Source organism: Chlorocebus sabaeus, chromosome 28, assembly GCF_047675955.1.
Source record: "Chlorocebus sabaeus isolate Y175 chromosome 28, mChlSab1.0.hap1, whole genome shotgun sequence".
NCBI classification, from domain to species: Eukaryota; Metazoa; Chordata; class Mammalia; order Primates; family Cercopithecidae; genus Chlorocebus; species Chlorocebus sabaeus.
In genome coordinates this window covers 12,537,197-12,552,399 of record NC_132931.1, presented here as the reverse complement: position 1 = coordinate 12,552,399, position 15,203 = coordinate 12,537,197, and the positions used below count along the sequence as shown (strand labels likewise).

The following is a 15,203-nucleotide window of genomic DNA, read 5'->3' as shown; positions in this document are numbered from 1 at the left end:
CTCTGTCACCCAGGCTGGAGTGTGGTGGCGCGATCTCAGCTCACTGCAACCTCTGCCTAGCGGGTTCAAGTGATTCTCCTGCCTCAGCCTCTCGAGTAGCTGGGATTACAGGCATGCACCACTATGCCTGGCTAATTTTTGCATTTTTAGTAGAGATGGGGTTTCACCATCTCTACTGGTCGAAACCAGGCTGGTCTTGAACTCCTGACTTCAGGTGATTCACCAACCTTGGCCTCCCAAAGTGCTGAGATTACAGGCACGAGCCACTGCGCCTGGCCAGGAACTCAGTATTTAAGGGAAGAAAGCATGCAAGAGGAAAATAAAGCAGAAGGAGAGGCAGTGAGGCAAATGTTTTTGGTTTTGTTTTGTTTTGTTTTTCTTGAGACAGGGTCTCGCTCTGTCGCCAGGCTGGAGTGCAGTGGCGCGATCTCGGCTCACTGCAACCTCTGCCTCCCAGGTTCAAGCGATTCTCATGCCTCAGCCTCCCAAGTAGCTGGTACTACAGGTGCGTGCCACCACTCTCAACTAATATTTTGTATTTTCGGTAGAGACGGAGTTTCACCGTGTTAGCCAGGACAGTCTCGATCTCCTGATCTCGTGATTTGTCCACTTTGGCCTCACAAAGTGCTGAGATTACAGGCATAAGCCACTGAGCCCAGTCCAGCAAATGGTTATTTTACTTTATTTTTTGAAATAGAGTCTCACTGTGTTGCCCAGGCTGGAGTCCAGTGGGTCCATCTCAGCTCACTGCAATCTCCACCTCCCAGGCTCAGGCGATTCTCCCACCTCAACCTCCTGAGTAGCTGAGATTACAGGTGAGCACCACCACACCCGGCTAATTTTTGTATTTTTACTAGAGATGGGGTTTCACCATGTTGGCCAGGCTGGTCTTGAACTCCTGGCCTCAAGTGATGCACTCACCTCCCAAAGTGCTGGGATTACAGGCATGAGCCACCGCACCCTGCTGCAAATGGTTACTTTTTTGTGAGGTTCTCATTAGTGTTTGGTAAATCTACATTTTATGTAAGATACAATAAACATTTGAAAAGAGGGAGTGGAGGAAAAAGTCAATTATGCATCTGTCTCATGATAGGTGGAGGGATGATTCCTGGTCTCTTCCTTGTTCTATAATTGGGAAGATGAGCTTGTGTCAGTATGAGATTTCACAGAACTCGGATTAGGGCTGGTTTATAGGGGGAGTGTTTATGCTGAAAGATTTAGAGGCTAATGAGGAATTTCCTGGCAAGCAATTTGTGAGGGAGACCATCTAGGGAGGTATATGCCCTTTGCCATTGTAGGAACCTGGCTTATGTATGAGGCTATGACACAGGGTTGTGGAATTACAGCTATCTGGGAACAAAAAGGAAGGGAGTTCTGCCTCAGTTCCCAAGCATAAATTTCTTCAGCATGCCCCCACCATACCCAGCTAATTTTGTTTTCATTTTTTGTAGAAACAAGGTCTCACCATGTTGCCAAGGCCGGTCTCAAACTCCTGGGTTCAAGTGATCCTCCCACCTTGGCCTCCCAACGTGCTGGGATTACAGGTGTGAGTCACCATGCCTGGCCTTGTGGAGTTATTTTATTTATTTATTTATTTATTTATTTATTTATTTATTTATTTATTTTTGAGACGGAGTCTCGCTCTGTCTCGCCCAGGCTGGAGTGCAGTGGTGCGATCTCAGCTCACTGCAGCCTCTCCCTCCTGGGTTCAAGCAATTCTTCTGCCTCAGTCTCCCGAGTAGCTGGGACTACAGGCACATGCCACCACGTCCGGCTAATTTTTGTATTTTCAGTAGAGACAGGGTTTCACCATGTTGGCCAGGCTGGTCTCAAACTCCTGACCTCAAGTGATTGGCCAGCCTCGGCCTCCCAAAGTGCTTGGATTACAGGTGTGAGCCACCATGCCTGGCCTTGTGGGGTTATTTTCGAAAGTCCTTGAGACAGTCCCTATATCAGACATGAAAGCATGAGCCCTTCTCCTTGGTGTTCTCATGACTCCAATTTGTTTGGACTTGACAATGTGATTTTTGTCCTGGTATCTGCAACTTTCACAAGATGGAGCAACTCAACACCAGATTCCATCCCAAATTATTCCTTCATTCACTCAAAAAGTATCTAGGCACCAATGTGTTAGGTACCGTGTTGGTCACAGGGGATACCACGATGAACAAGAGAAGGAACCACAGGCTCCTGAATGCGAGAGTGAGGCATGTGGAAAGCAGACACGGAGAGCTGGGTGTGGTGGCTCATGCCTGTAATCCCAGTGCTTTGGGAGGCCAAGGATGGAGGATCGCTTCTGTCCGGGAGTTGGAGACCAGCCTGGACAACCTAGAGACTCCTGTCTCTATCAAAATAAAAAAAAAAATAATAAAATTAGCTGGGTGTGGTGGGGTGCACCTGTAGTCCCAGCTACTCGGGAGGCTGAAATGGGAAGATCACTTGAGTCCGAGAGTTTGAGGGTGCAGTGAGCTGATATCAGGCCACTGCACTTCAGCCTGGGCGACAGAGCGAGACCCTGTCTCAAACAAAACAAAACAAACCACCACCACCAGACATGAGGGCCAGTGCAGCTGTAGCCTGAAGATCAAGGGCTAGAAAAGTAGAGGCCAGACCGGGGCCAGATCAGGCAGGGCCTTGCAGGCTGTGGTTAGTTGTCTGGATTTTATTGTGAGGGAAATAACACGACATGTCATTCATTCTGCAACAGCCTTGAGAACTAGGAGTTCTTATCCCAATTTTACAGACGAGGACGATCAATCAAGTCGTTAACTAATTTGTCAAAGGTCACCCGCAGGCGACAGGCTGGGACAGGGTCTGGGAAAACCGGCTGGCACCGAGGCCCAGAGGGCGTCGGGCTTCCCCGCACCGAGTGCCGCCCGCCGCGACCCGGGAACTGCCTGCTACGCGGACGCCAGGCCCGCCGCTTGCCGCGGAGACACAGAACATGCGCCGCTCGCCTTACGGAAGCCGGGAAGGAAGGGGGCGGGGCCGAGGCTGGCGGGCGCGGGGAAAATGGCGGCGGCGGCGGCTGCAGCTACAAACGGGACCGGAGGGAGCAGCGGGATGGAGGTGGATGCAGCAGGTAACGGGCCGTGCGCGGGCGGCTTCCGGAGACCTCCTTCAGGGGTGCGTTGAGGCCTCGCTGTGCTCCCGGGAGAAGGGAGGAGGGCGGAGCAGCAACATCTTTCCCTGGGATAAGTTGCGGGAGGAAAAGTGTGGCCCGGGCTCCGTCGTCCCCCACTGCTATCTGCAGGGAAGAACGTGGGGCCCGGACTCTCACCCTCTCTCTTTCCCTCCACCCTTAGTAGTTCCCAGCGTGATGGCCTCTGGAGTGACTGGGAGTGTTTCCGTCGCTCTCCATCCCCTTGTCATTCTCAACATCTCTGACCACTGGATCCGCATGCGCTCCCAGGAGGGGCGGCCTGTGCAGGGTGAGTGTTGGGCATAGACTCCAGTCTCCTCTCCTTGCTCACCTCCCCCAGACAGTAGTCTTTTCCCCTTCCTTTACTGGATCCAATTCCCTTCCCCCAAATCATCGTTTCCCCAATACTTGGTTCCCACTCATCTCAGACCCTCGGGTCATAGAAGTCTCTTTAACGTCACCTTTTCCATGTCATTCTCTTTCCCAGTGATTGGGGCTTTGATTGGCAAGCAGGAGGGCCGAAATATCGAGGTGATGAACTCCTTTGAGCTGCTGTCCCACACCGTGGAAGAGAAGATTATAATTGACAAGGAATATTATTACACCAAGGAGGAGCAGTGTGAGAGTGGAATAGATGTGGGGAAGAGGAGTGGGAGTTAAAAAAAATGTGCAAGGTGGGGAAGATGGAGAGGGTTGGAAAGAAACCCGAGAGGACGCCAAGAACAGAGGAGAAAAAGTGAAGAGAGTAGCTGGAGAGATCTCAGAAACAGAACATGTTCAGAGTTCTTTCTCAAAAAAAAAGTAAAGGATGAGAGAAGACAGGATAGAAGGGAGTAATTATTCTAAACTGAGCCAGGATTTGAGGAGGGAGGAGAAGCTGGTGAAAATACACCAGGAGTTTCACATTGAGGAAGGTTGGTTTAAAGAGTTACTATGTCAGGCCGGACGCAGTGAATCAGGCCTATAATCCCAGCACTTTGGGAGGCTGAGGCGGGTGGATCATGAGGTCAGAAGTTACAGACCAGCCTGGCAAACATAGTGAAACCCCATCTCTACTGAAAATACAAAAATTAGCCTGGCATGGTGGTGCGTGCCTGAAGTCCCAGCTACTCGGGAGGCTGAGGCAGGATTGCTTGAACCTGGGAGGCAGAGATTGTGGTGAGCCAAGATCGTGCCACTGCACTCTAGCCTAGGCAACAGAGCAAGACTCTATCTCAAAAAAAAAAAAAAAAGAATTACTGTGTGTTCTGTCCCCTTCCCCTCCAGTTAAACAGGTGTTCAAGGAGCTGGAGTTTCTGGGTTGGTATACCACAGGGGGGCCACCTGACCCCTCGGACATCCACGTCCATAAGCAGGTATACATGCTCACACCTGTGCATGCTGGGGCAGAGAATGGAGAATGAGGGGAAGGAGAAAGGTGGGGGTCACTGACTTCTGTGCATTGTCCCTCTCTTCCAGGTGTGTGAGATCATTGAGAGCCCCCTCTTTCTGAAGTTGAACCCTATGACCAAGCACACAGATGTGAGTAATACCCTATACTCTGTCATGATTGTCACTGTTGCCTTTTACTGTGTGATACTCTTCTATTGGGGAATTCCAGGTGCCACTTACCAGCTGTGACTCTGTCTTAGTCATTTCATCTCCAAACTGTGAAGGGAGGTAATCCCTACTTCACTGGTTTCTTGGGAAGATGAGATGAGAGGAAACGGGTGAAAGCAGCTCGTCCAAATGTTGGCATATAGTGTTCAGGTTTCTCCATCTCCTTCACAGCTTCCTGTCAGCGTTTTTGAGTCTGTCATCGATATAATCAATGGAGAGGTAATACCCTACCCTTCAACCCTCAGATCCTGCTCTTGGCCTCTTTCCTGCTTTTGATTCTCCCTTTGTGGGTTACCTTGCCTTGTAGGCCACAATGCTGTTTGCTGAGCTGACCTACACTCTGGCCACAGAGGAAGCGGAACGCATTGGTGTAGACCACGTAGCCCGAATGACAGCAACAGGCAGTGGAGAGAACTCCACTGGTAATGGAGGGGATTACTTGGAAGTAGGGTTGGAAGGCGTGGCCACATCCCGTCTCAACCTCCTCCTGTCCTCGTCCCTTTGCAGTGGCTGAACACCTGATAGCACAGCACAGCGCCATCAAGATGCTGCACAGCCGCGTCAAGCTCATCTTGGAGTACGTCAAGGCCTCTGAAGCGGGTAGGACAGGGGCTTCCTTGGGCACCTCCCTGGCATTCTTCCTCTCCCTCCTGGGGAAGTGACAGCATCCAAACTAATGCAGCCTCTTTTTGTGCCTTTAGGAGAGGTCCCCTTTAATCATGAGATCCTGCGGGAGGCCTATGCTCTGTGTCACTGCCTCCCGGTGCTCAGCACAGACAAGTTCAAGACAGATTTTTATGATGTGAGTTTAAAACCTAGATGGGGAGGTGGGGCTCATGCTGTCACTTTCACGTGGAGGACCGGGGACTGTTGTTCCCTGGGCATGCCACGAGGGATCCCCTGAGGAACTTGTCCTTTCTGTTCCCTCCCAGCAATGCAACGACGTGGGGCTCATGGCCTACCTTGGCACCATCACCAAAACGTGCAACACCATGAACCAGTTTGTGAACAAGTTCAACGTCCTCTATGACCGACAAGGCATCGGCAGGCGAATGCGCGGGCTCTTCTTCTGATGAGGGTACTTGAAGGGCTGATGGACAGGGGTCAGGCAACTGTCGCAAAGGGGAGGGCGCTACACTTCATTGAGAGAAACCGCTGTCATTAATAATAAAGGGGAGCAGCCCCCGAGCACCCCTGCTGGTGGCTCTGTCCTCTCTGTTAGGCACCACACTGGTTTGTCAACTTGGATGTTCATCGAGGTGCATCGTGAGCCTTGCTCACAAGCCCTTCTGATGCTTTTCCATGAGGGAGGCACTGCCATTTCAAGTGACCCCGTGTCAGTCACATGGACTGTCGTTAGCATCCAAGGCTGCCTGCTTCCACCTAAGCGGTCTCTGTTCTACACTTTAATGTCACCCTTGACATCATCTTACATAGCCCAGCCCTATAAATGTGACAATTGACTACTTTCCCAAGTGAAATTAACTTTTCACACACGCAAAAAAACAAGAGATAGTAAGCAGATTTTTATTAGAAACAAGTCCAAGCCTTGATCCTGTGGGCATTGTGAATTACCAGGAGGGAGTTTCTCAATGACCGTTTACTACATATTTTGGAGAGGCAGCTAGGAAGTGGTCTAAAGGTCAGGATTGCTGTATGTGATCACTTGTGCCGATTTTCATCACCCGCTAACCAGAGCTTTAGAGTGGGATTTGGGAAATAAGTGGTTAAGTAATGACCTGTCTGCTAGAAAAGGGGAAAAACCAAGAGACCCTGCATTTTATACTGGCACTGTATCCCTAGAGCCTGACTGGCACACAGGCAGTGTAAGACTAAATAAGGGAGTCGGGGGGCTCAAAAAGTGGAGCCCCAGCTCAAGTATCTCCAAACAGCAGGGACCACTTAGTCTTTGCCACATCCCCAGCATCTATACTGGGGCCTGGCAGGGAGATGCAGCTTACTCAGACAATTTACTGAGTGGATGAAATAGGAGCATAAAAAGGAACAGGTAGGAATCTAAAAAACACACAATACCCTGTTTTAATGAAAGGCCCAGGCTAGAAGGTGGCAATCTACAAACACTTTATTAGCAGAAGGAATAAGTGCAGCATAGGAGAAAGAGGGGCTCCTCCTTCCCCTCAAGGGCATCACTGCCCCTTCCCAAGGGGCGGGCCAGCAGGGAACAAGAGGACCCCAGGCTTGCAAGCACGTTGGAATCAGACAAAAGTGATCCGTGTCCGGGAAGCATTGACCTGCCAGACGTTGAGCTCCTCGTATTCATCCAGAGCCGCCTGGAACTGGGCAGGTGTAAAGCCGCGAGATATGCAGCGCTGCTCTGCCTCAGAGAACCGGACGCTTCGGCCCCCTGAGACCAGTTCACGGACGGTGGCAAATACCACATCTGCTGGTCTCTGAGTCCTGAAAGAAATGAGTAGGTGTGTAAGGTCAGGGGACAAACAGGAATAACAGGAATGCTCGACATCAACAGAGAACAATGATGGTCAGTGTTAGAATTGAGGCCAGCCTCAGACACATGGACACAAAAGCCAAAGTAACTCAGCTTTGTCCTTCACTAAACCACTCACCTAGCTGTCTGCCCCTTATCTCCCAGAAGAGAGTCCTTTGACATCTCCATTAGCCTGATGGCTTCATTCACATCTTCCTTCTCCACCACGTCCACCATTCGCAGACGTGCCTAAGGGGAAGGTAGGGGAGAGATGGGAACGGGAGGAGGGCAGTGGAACAAGGTCAGGGAACACCCTTGTTCTGGCTTTAAGGCTGGGCAGCCCATGGGTCGCCTACTCACAAAACAGGAGAGGAGCCCCCCACCCCCCCAGCATCCGCAGTGTTGGGCCGGCACTGTCAGACCGAGACAAGTGCAATGCCCAGGGCAGCGTCCAGCAATTGCCCAAGTCTCCGCCTCTCAACACTGGCCAGTCCCGGAGTTCAGCTGTCCTGTGAGGGAGACCAGACCCTTTTGAACTCCACTGGGCTCCCCAGCATGACAGATGGAGCTTGGGGAGCTCAGCCAAGACAACTGGCAGAGAGAACGTGTCCTGGGGGCTCGGGAAGTGCTAGCTCAGCAGTAGGTCGGTTAATCACACTACCTGCACGAACAGCACTTTGGAGCCCCCAGGACTGAGGTCCAAGACGGGAGGACAGAAAGGAAGGTCTGTAGCACAGGATCTAGGACACGGAGTGAAACAGATCCCAACCACCCGCTCAGTGAAGGTTAACAAGTGGGGAAAAGGCCTTTCCCTCCACGGACGCTGTGCGTGCCCTGCTGGAGCAGCAAGTACCCACAGTGCGGTAGCACGGAGAGGACCACTATCTGCACTGTCAGCACTTTAGCCCCGGCAGGGCTGGAGCAGGAGGGACTCGGCGATGAGAGCATGGTAAGGAGCTGCCCCTTTAAGGGTCAAAACAGATGGTCCTCCAGCAGTTTGGGCACTTACCAGAGCAGTGGAAAGGCGCAGGATAGCCAGCAGGGTCCGAGCAGAAGTATAGGTGGCATCCTTACTAGCCCAAGCCTCTCGCCTCATCTCCACATACGCTGCCGTGATGTAGTCAGCCAGAGACTCTGGCACTGTGGGCTGCTTCTCGCGGCACATGGCTATGTAACGCCTGTGGGGGAAGGTTCATGGGGAAGCAGAAGAGGGAGATGGGGAAGGGAGTAAATATGAGCCCATGTTGTTTTCTGCACCAGGGCTCCCCATTTAACATGGTCCCCTCCAGGAACTTTAAGTGGAAAAAACAAATTAGTGGGTATTTGCTTGGCTTGAATATCACTGATGGATTTCACCAAACATATAGCCCCTGAGGACCCTCCCAAGTTATTTCCTTTTTTTGGGGGGGGTGGGGGGGAATGGCCTTTGTAAGGGTAAGACAAATCCATCTGTCATTAATAGATGATCCAGACCCCTCCTCTGAGCGCATGACATGGCAAAACAAATATATTTAAAGACAATAGTTTACAGAATATTTAAAAGTGAGTAAAAAACCTGAGGGAACACTGGAGGCTCCTGGAAAAATAGCGATAGAGGTTGAGTATCCAGAATGCCTGGGAGCAGGTGTTTTAGACTTCAGATTTTGGAGTATTTGCACATACATAATGGGATAGCTTGGGGATAGGACTCCAGTCTAAACATGGAATTCACCTATATTTCACATACAACTGACATATAACCTGAAGACAATTTTATTAAAAATATTTTTGTGGGCCAGGCACAGTGGCTCATACCTGTAATCCCAGCACTTTGGGAGGCAGAGGCGGGCAGATCACTAGGTCAGGAGATTAAGACCATCCTGGCCAACATGGTGAAACCGCTCTCTACTAAAACACAAAAAATTAGCTGGGCGTGATGGCGCGCACCTGTAATCCCAGCTATTCAGGAGGCTGAGGCAGGGGAATCGCTTGAACCTGGGAGGGAGAGGTTGCAGTGAGCTGAGATCGCGCCACTACACTCCAGCCTGGCGACAGAACAAGACTTTGTCTCAAAAAAAAAAAATTGTGTAGGAAAGTTTCCCATGTCCCTATTGTATAAAGTGTGGAATTTTCCACTTAAAAGCTGATCTCAGGCTCTGGTCATGTCCGAAGTGGGAAGTGGTGGTGTGAAAAACACACCCTAAGATTAAGCACTTTTTCAGGAGGCTCGCATGGCCCACTCAACGTTTGCCCGTCTGCACCCAGCTCTCCTACCTCATGAGCTTCATGTCCAGAGGTTCGAACTGGGAGGGGGGCTGCCGGCTGTGCTGGTGCACATAGGTGATGTGCTGGGCCAACCTGGATAAAGGGGAGGCCAGGAGGAACATCCTTTTTAGGGCTACACACCCATGTCCTCTTAGGTGTCCCTCCCTTGACTCTGCCACTTCCTTACAGTATAGGAGGGACACGCTTTCCTGAAAATCCTCATCAGCATTTCAGCCCCAACCCACCATTTCCCCGAGAACCGTGGACCAGCCCCTGATGCAAGGGGGAGGCTCTGGGGTTTCCAGGAGCGCGGAATTTGTTTTGATTCACCTCCCCTCCTCCCTATAGATCATTACAGGGGACCTCTCTCTCTTTGGGTGTTGAGCTCCATTCACCGTAGGTCATTGTCTCGGTCAGGCCGGTCCTGAATCAGCCAGAGGAGGTCAAACCGGGAGAGCAGCGCGGCAGGCAGCTGTATGTTCTGCTCCAGGCTGCGGCGGGGGTTGTAGCGCCCATAGGCAGGGTTGGCAGCAGCCAGGATGGAGCAGCGGGCATTGAGTGTAGTGAGGATGCCGGCCTTGGCAATGGAGATGGTCTGCTGCTCCATGACCTCATGGATGGCTGTGCGGTCGGCCTCGGCCATTTTGTCGAACTCATCAATGCAGCACACACCCTGGTCAGCCAGCACCAGAGCCCCACCCTCTAAAGTCAGTTCTCCACTCACGGAGTCTCTCAGCACAGCTGCTGTAAGCCCCACTCCCGAGGAGCCCCGGCCTGTTGTGTACTGGCCTGGAAGAGAAGAAATAAGGAACCATAAGAGAGAAAGAACAAGAAGGGGAACAAACAAAGGACAATAAATGGGCCAGGGAGGCAAGGCCTGTGCTGGGATCATTCCACTGCCTCCCCCAGGCCTTCTTGAGACGCCTGAGGATCTGTGGGGTGCTGGCAACGTTCCCCTTCCCCTCCCACCGGTTCTCTTCAGAGCACAACTGTGGCTCGGCTCACTGACACCTTGGCTCCTGGACTCAAGCCATCCTTCAGCCTCAGCCTCCCAAGTAGCTGAGACTATAGGCACTCACTACCACACCCAACTAATTTTTAAAACTTTTTAGTAGAGGCCAGGCGCAGTGGCTCACACCTGTAATCCCAGCACTTTGGTAGAGGCAAAGGCAGGCAGATCGTGAGGTCAGGAGTTCGAGACCAGCCTGCCCAACATAGTAAAGCCCCATCTCTACTAAAAGTACAAAAATTAGCTAAGTGTGGTGGCACGTGTCTGTAGTCCCAGCTACTCAGGAGGCTGAGAAGGGAGAATCGCTTGAACCTGGGAGGCAGAGGTTGCAGGGAGGCAGAGGTTGCAGTGAGCCGAAACCATGCCATTGCACTCCAGCCTGGGTGACTGAGACTCCGTCTCAAAAAAAGGAAAACAAACAAAAAAACACCCCAAAAAACAAACTTTTTAGTAGACCAGCCTGGTCTCAAACGATTCTTCTGCCTCAGCCTCTCAGAGCATTGGGGTTACAAGTGTGAGCCACCATGCACCCCCATTTTTTGAATAAACACTGTGGCCCTGTCACTATGTTCACCTCTCCCAAGGCCCAACTACTTACTGCGGGGGGCCAGCCGATCAATGTACGACAGGAGTTGAGACTTGGCCACACCAGGATCCCCCATCAGACAGATGTTGATGTTGCCTAGAGGAAGGGAAGGCAGCCCTGGAATGACTCTTCTCCCAATGCTTGGACAACAACACAGCAATTTTGAGTTCTGCCTCCCTCTAACACCCAGCATTACTTCTAAACCCTCCCTGTGTCCACGAAGGCAAGATGTCCACTCTTATACTCTGACCTACAGAGACACTTGTCATCCTTTTTTCCTCCTAAATGACTTCATCCCCCCGAGCCTCTCCCTTTTTCCTTCTTACCGCGGATTTTCATGCCTCGAGGAGACTGGTCCACACCCCCCACTAGCAGAAGCAGCAGTGCCTTCTTCACATCTTCGTGCCCATATATTTCTGGGGCAATTGAAGCTGCCAGCTTTTCGTAGAAATCCTCTTCTGTAGAGAAGTTGAGGTTGTATTTTTTGGGGGAAAAGGGGGCTAGGATGTAAATGGAATTTCCTCTATCTCCCCTGCCCCTCACCTGCAATCTGCCTCAGCTCCTCCCTGCTGAGCTCTCCAGCCCCAGACTCATCATCCTCACTCTTGTTCATCTTCACAATCCGATGGGCTTCCAGGTAGGTTTCTGAGAGTAAACCCTTGGGCAGGAAAATGCCAGGATACAGATGCAATCCCTTCAACTTGCCCATCACTGGATTCCCTAACGATTTCTTGACAAATCCCTGGGTTCTGTTTGGGGTTTTGCTGCCCACTTTTCTCTGTGCGAGTAGAATGAGTAGGTGAGGGAAAAGGGGACGATCCTCATGTCAAACTCTTCCTTACCTGTACCACCTGTCGGAACCCAGTGCGCAGGATTGGCAAGAAGATACCAGTGACGCTGACGTGGTCTCCAGGCTGGGCAATTCTTGTGTTCTCTCCTTCTACCAGCACCGTGATACTACGAGGGATATTTCCCACGGGCACTTGATCACTCTAGGAGAGAGAAAGGCACATAAGGCCAGGAGACGAGGACCCAACCTTCCCTCCCTAGGCATTCCACTCAAAGGCTCCCAGGCTGCCTAGTCACAGACAAGCCCACAGGAGAGCTACTGAGTTTCCCCTTCCCAAGGCTCTCAGAAATTCTAGTTCCACCTCCCTCCTGCACTTCCCTCTTTTGTTCTTCTTTCTTCCTGCCACTCCACAAGTGACTACAGGATTCAAGTGGACTCCCAATCCACCTGCCCAGGGCCACGTACCCCAAACTCACATGTTCTTGCATCTTCATCTCCTGGAATTTGATGAATTTGGAGCCCCGTGTCTGCAGATACAGCCGCCCTCCTGAGCGGTTGGTTTGGCACTCCTGGCTTGGGCACATGATCAGAGGCATGAAAGTTGGAGACTGGATCTAGGATGTGAGAACAGAAGCACCAAAAGGAAGTCAGAAGCAAAAGAGCCCCATTGGGTCGGTCAGTTCCTTGAATCACATTTTCTCTTCACGGCAGACATCTTGGAAGTGTCAAGAACCCTTTGAACATAACTCTGGGTCAACAACAAACATCCAAGAAATAGGTAGAAAGACCATTACATACCCAACAATGAAAGGCAAACACACAGGCAACTTTTACAACCAAAGAAAATGATAGGCATCACGGGATCAAATTAATCTCTACAAAACAACTAATAGGTAAGGGCTTTCCTGCTCCTTGCTCCACACGTACCGGCTGGTAGGTCTCTGCCCCACACTGGTCACAAGTGTAAGTGGCCACCACCATCTTGGGTTTGACTTCAGAGACACGAGTGACAATTCCACGCACAGTCACCAATTTCCCCACAGAGTCAGCCCGCACTTCCCGGATCACACGAGGCTTGTTGCTGCTTGGGCCTTGAAAATACAGCTCACTAAGGGGAGAAAACAGTCACAAACAAGATCCTGGAGAACCAATCCCTACATACTTCCCAACAGAGACCACTCACAATCTGCGCATGAGTTCAGCAGGGTACTGGTTCTGGGGGCTTCGGGCTGTTCCAGGGTCCCGACTCCGCTGCTCCATCATCAGCCGATGCTCAATGTAAACGTCCAGGACATCTTTATTTACCACCTAAGGGAGGACAAAATAAACAAATAAATAAACGAGCAACAGGATGGGGAAAGGAGAGCGCAGAGAACACCAGACTGAAGTGCCCCTTTTTTCTGCCTGCTCAGAAAACATCAGTATCTGAGCAGCCTCTCTACAGAAGCTTAAATGCCTTGCCCTTTGTTTGCCATTGTTCTCTAGCCACTCACTTCCCTCTCCTTGTACTGAGGCAGCAGCTCTTGTACGGAATCGGCAAAGAGCTTCGCGTAGCGCCTGGCATTCTCACAAATTGAGTCCACCAACTCGGGGTCATCCTCGGCTACGTCGTCCAGATCCACATACAGAGCCACTTGTTCCCGATGAGCCAGACGAACCTCAGGTGAAGAAGAGACAGAAACACCTCAGAGCCACATTCACCTTGTGTACCAGTGTTCATATGTGAAGATACATCACTGAGAACTCAGCACAGGCTCTAGGCATCCACAGGGGAGAACACAGCACCACTTAGAGCGATACTCGCTTCTCAGCCCCCAAACCCTCTAATTATTACATCTTTAATAAAACCAACCAAGCTACTTCTTATGGCTCCTTAGGCACCCCACTTCCCCATTCCCTTTACCCAATCTTATACTTACCAACTGGTTCCCATACTTGAACTGCTTCTTCCCAAGTTCATCATCCTGGTAGAACTCTTGTAAGAACTTCTTAACCTTTTCTGTAACGTGAAATGTAAAATCATAAAACATAAACTTTAAGACACATCACTGCCCATCCCTCTGATAGAAATCTAAGATACCTATTTTCGCTTAAAACACAGCCTATGAACAATAATATGAACATTTAAATAAACTACCGAATTCTCCCCAAAGTGGTCATAACTCTTTTGCACAGTCTGTTTTAACCAGCGAAGAATAGAGAGCCCGTGGCAGTGCACAGGGCGATGCAACATCTATTCCCCAGGGGAATTCCTGTCCCTACTTTAGTTTAAAATCCTAGCGCCGTTCCCCATTGGCCTCCCCACACTCCGGCCTCAAGGTTCTCAGCTTTCTTTCCACCCCCATGATCCCCTGCCTTCTTTGGGTCCCCCGAGCCCCTTATCTCACCGGGACCTCCGCCACCAGGCAGGTCCCGCACCCCACCACCGCTCCCGCCAGCGCTTCCGCTCTTAGTAAACAAAGAAGCACATGGGCCCGGATTCCAGCCGCTTCACAGCCCGGGATTCCTCCGCCCGAGGCGGGAGCCAGTCCAGCCATTGGCCAGCACGCCCAGGGCACTGCGATCCCAGCCCACTGCCGCCTTTCCCGGGCCCGAGCGAAGCTCCCGGATCCCAGGCACGCCCCCCCGGGTCGCAGCTCTCTCCGAGGCCGCCGCGCGGAAGGACACTGTTTACACGACACTCCCTCCACCCGCGTCGCGCCACTTCCGCCCGGCTCCACTTCCGCTCGGAGGGCAGCCTCAAACGGCCAATCCCGGCACGCAGCGGCCCCGGCCCGCCCGCCCCCGGGGCCTCCGCGCGCCTCGGGGAGGCGGCGGGAACCTGGGAATGCCCAAAAGCGCGGAGGGAAGCGGGGACGGGGTCCAGAGCCCTTAAAGAGTCTACTGAGGTCATGGGCGCGACTCTTCCCTGTGCAGCCCCCAGCCGGGTAGCGCCCCCCAACCCCACGACTCTATAACAGCTTTCCCAAGTGGGATTACTACCTTTTCTTCAACGTCGATGCCCCCCGCGCGCCTTCCAGGCCCCGTGGGCCTTAGCCAAGCCGCAACCCGACCCTGCCTCTGGCGTCGCGCGCCCCAGAACCAGCTGACCCCGGTCCTCGAAGACCCCAGCTCACATCAACAGGTGTTCCCCGGGAGGCTCCCCACGCAGGACGCCCTCCCAGGCTTGTAGACCCGTACCTTTCTCTAGCGCGTAGTCCTTCAGTGCCATCGCTGCCGAGGCCCGTGCGGCAGCTCTTGGCGGGCTCAGAGGTCTTGCTTCTGGGGAAGCTGAGAACGTCCGCGCGGTGGACTGCGGACGGCCAACCGAAATTGGCGCGAAACGTCGCCCCCCACGTGACCAGCGCCACTGCGTGCGGGCCAATCGGAAAAGCCGGCCCTTTCTCC

At 52.1% G+C, this 15,203-nt stretch overlaps 2 protein-coding genes across 3 annotated transcripts; one reads left to right on the top strand and one right to left on the bottom strand.

Moving 5' to 3' along the window:
• The first annotated feature begins 2,960 nt into the window (after positions 1 to 2,960).
• On the top strand, positions 2,961 to 5,938 carry COPS6 (COP9 signalosome subunit 6). Its single transcript, XM_008018593.3, has 10 exons — positions 2,961 to 3,082; positions 3,306 to 3,431; positions 3,630 to 3,761; positions 4,409 to 4,497; positions 4,601 to 4,663; positions 4,913 to 4,960; positions 5,049 to 5,163; positions 5,249 to 5,341; positions 5,443 to 5,543; positions 5,674 to 5,938. The coding sequence occupies exons 1-10, from the start codon at positions 3,013 to 3,015 to the stop codon at positions 5,812 to 5,814; spliced, it is 978 nt and encodes a 325-aa protein (XP_008016784.1). The 5' UTR covers positions 2,961 to 3,012; the 3' UTR covers positions 5,815 to 5,938.
• Positions 5,939 to 6,806: 868 nt separating this feature from the next.
• MCM7 (minichromosome maintenance complex component 7) lies at positions 6,807 to 15,134 on the bottom strand. Of its 2 annotated transcripts, none has more exons than XM_008018587.3 (15): positions 14,997 to 15,134; positions 13,736 to 13,815; positions 13,310 to 13,474; positions 13,000 to 13,124; positions 12,744 to 12,924; positions 12,293 to 12,430; positions 11,869 to 12,018; positions 11,570 to 11,684; positions 11,353 to 11,484; positions 11,039 to 11,122; positions 9,827 to 10,220; positions 9,441 to 9,524; positions 8,197 to 8,365; positions 7,327 to 7,436; positions 6,807 to 7,159 (listed from the first exon to the last, which is right to left on the bottom strand). In XM_008018587.3, exons 1-15 carry the CDS (start codon positions 15,025 to 15,027, stop codon positions 6,958 to 6,960), a joined length of 2,160 nt encoding a protein of 719 aa, XP_008016778.1. In that variant the 5' UTR covers positions 15,028 to 15,134; the 3' UTR covers positions 6,807 to 6,957. The 2 variants fall into 2 exon arrangements, with proteins under 2 accessions (XP_008016778.1, XP_072868870.1); XM_073012769.1 differs by lacking the exon at positions 14,997 to 15,134 and adding an exon at positions 14,204 to 14,224.
• Positions 15,135 to 15,203: the final 69 nt, after the last annotated feature.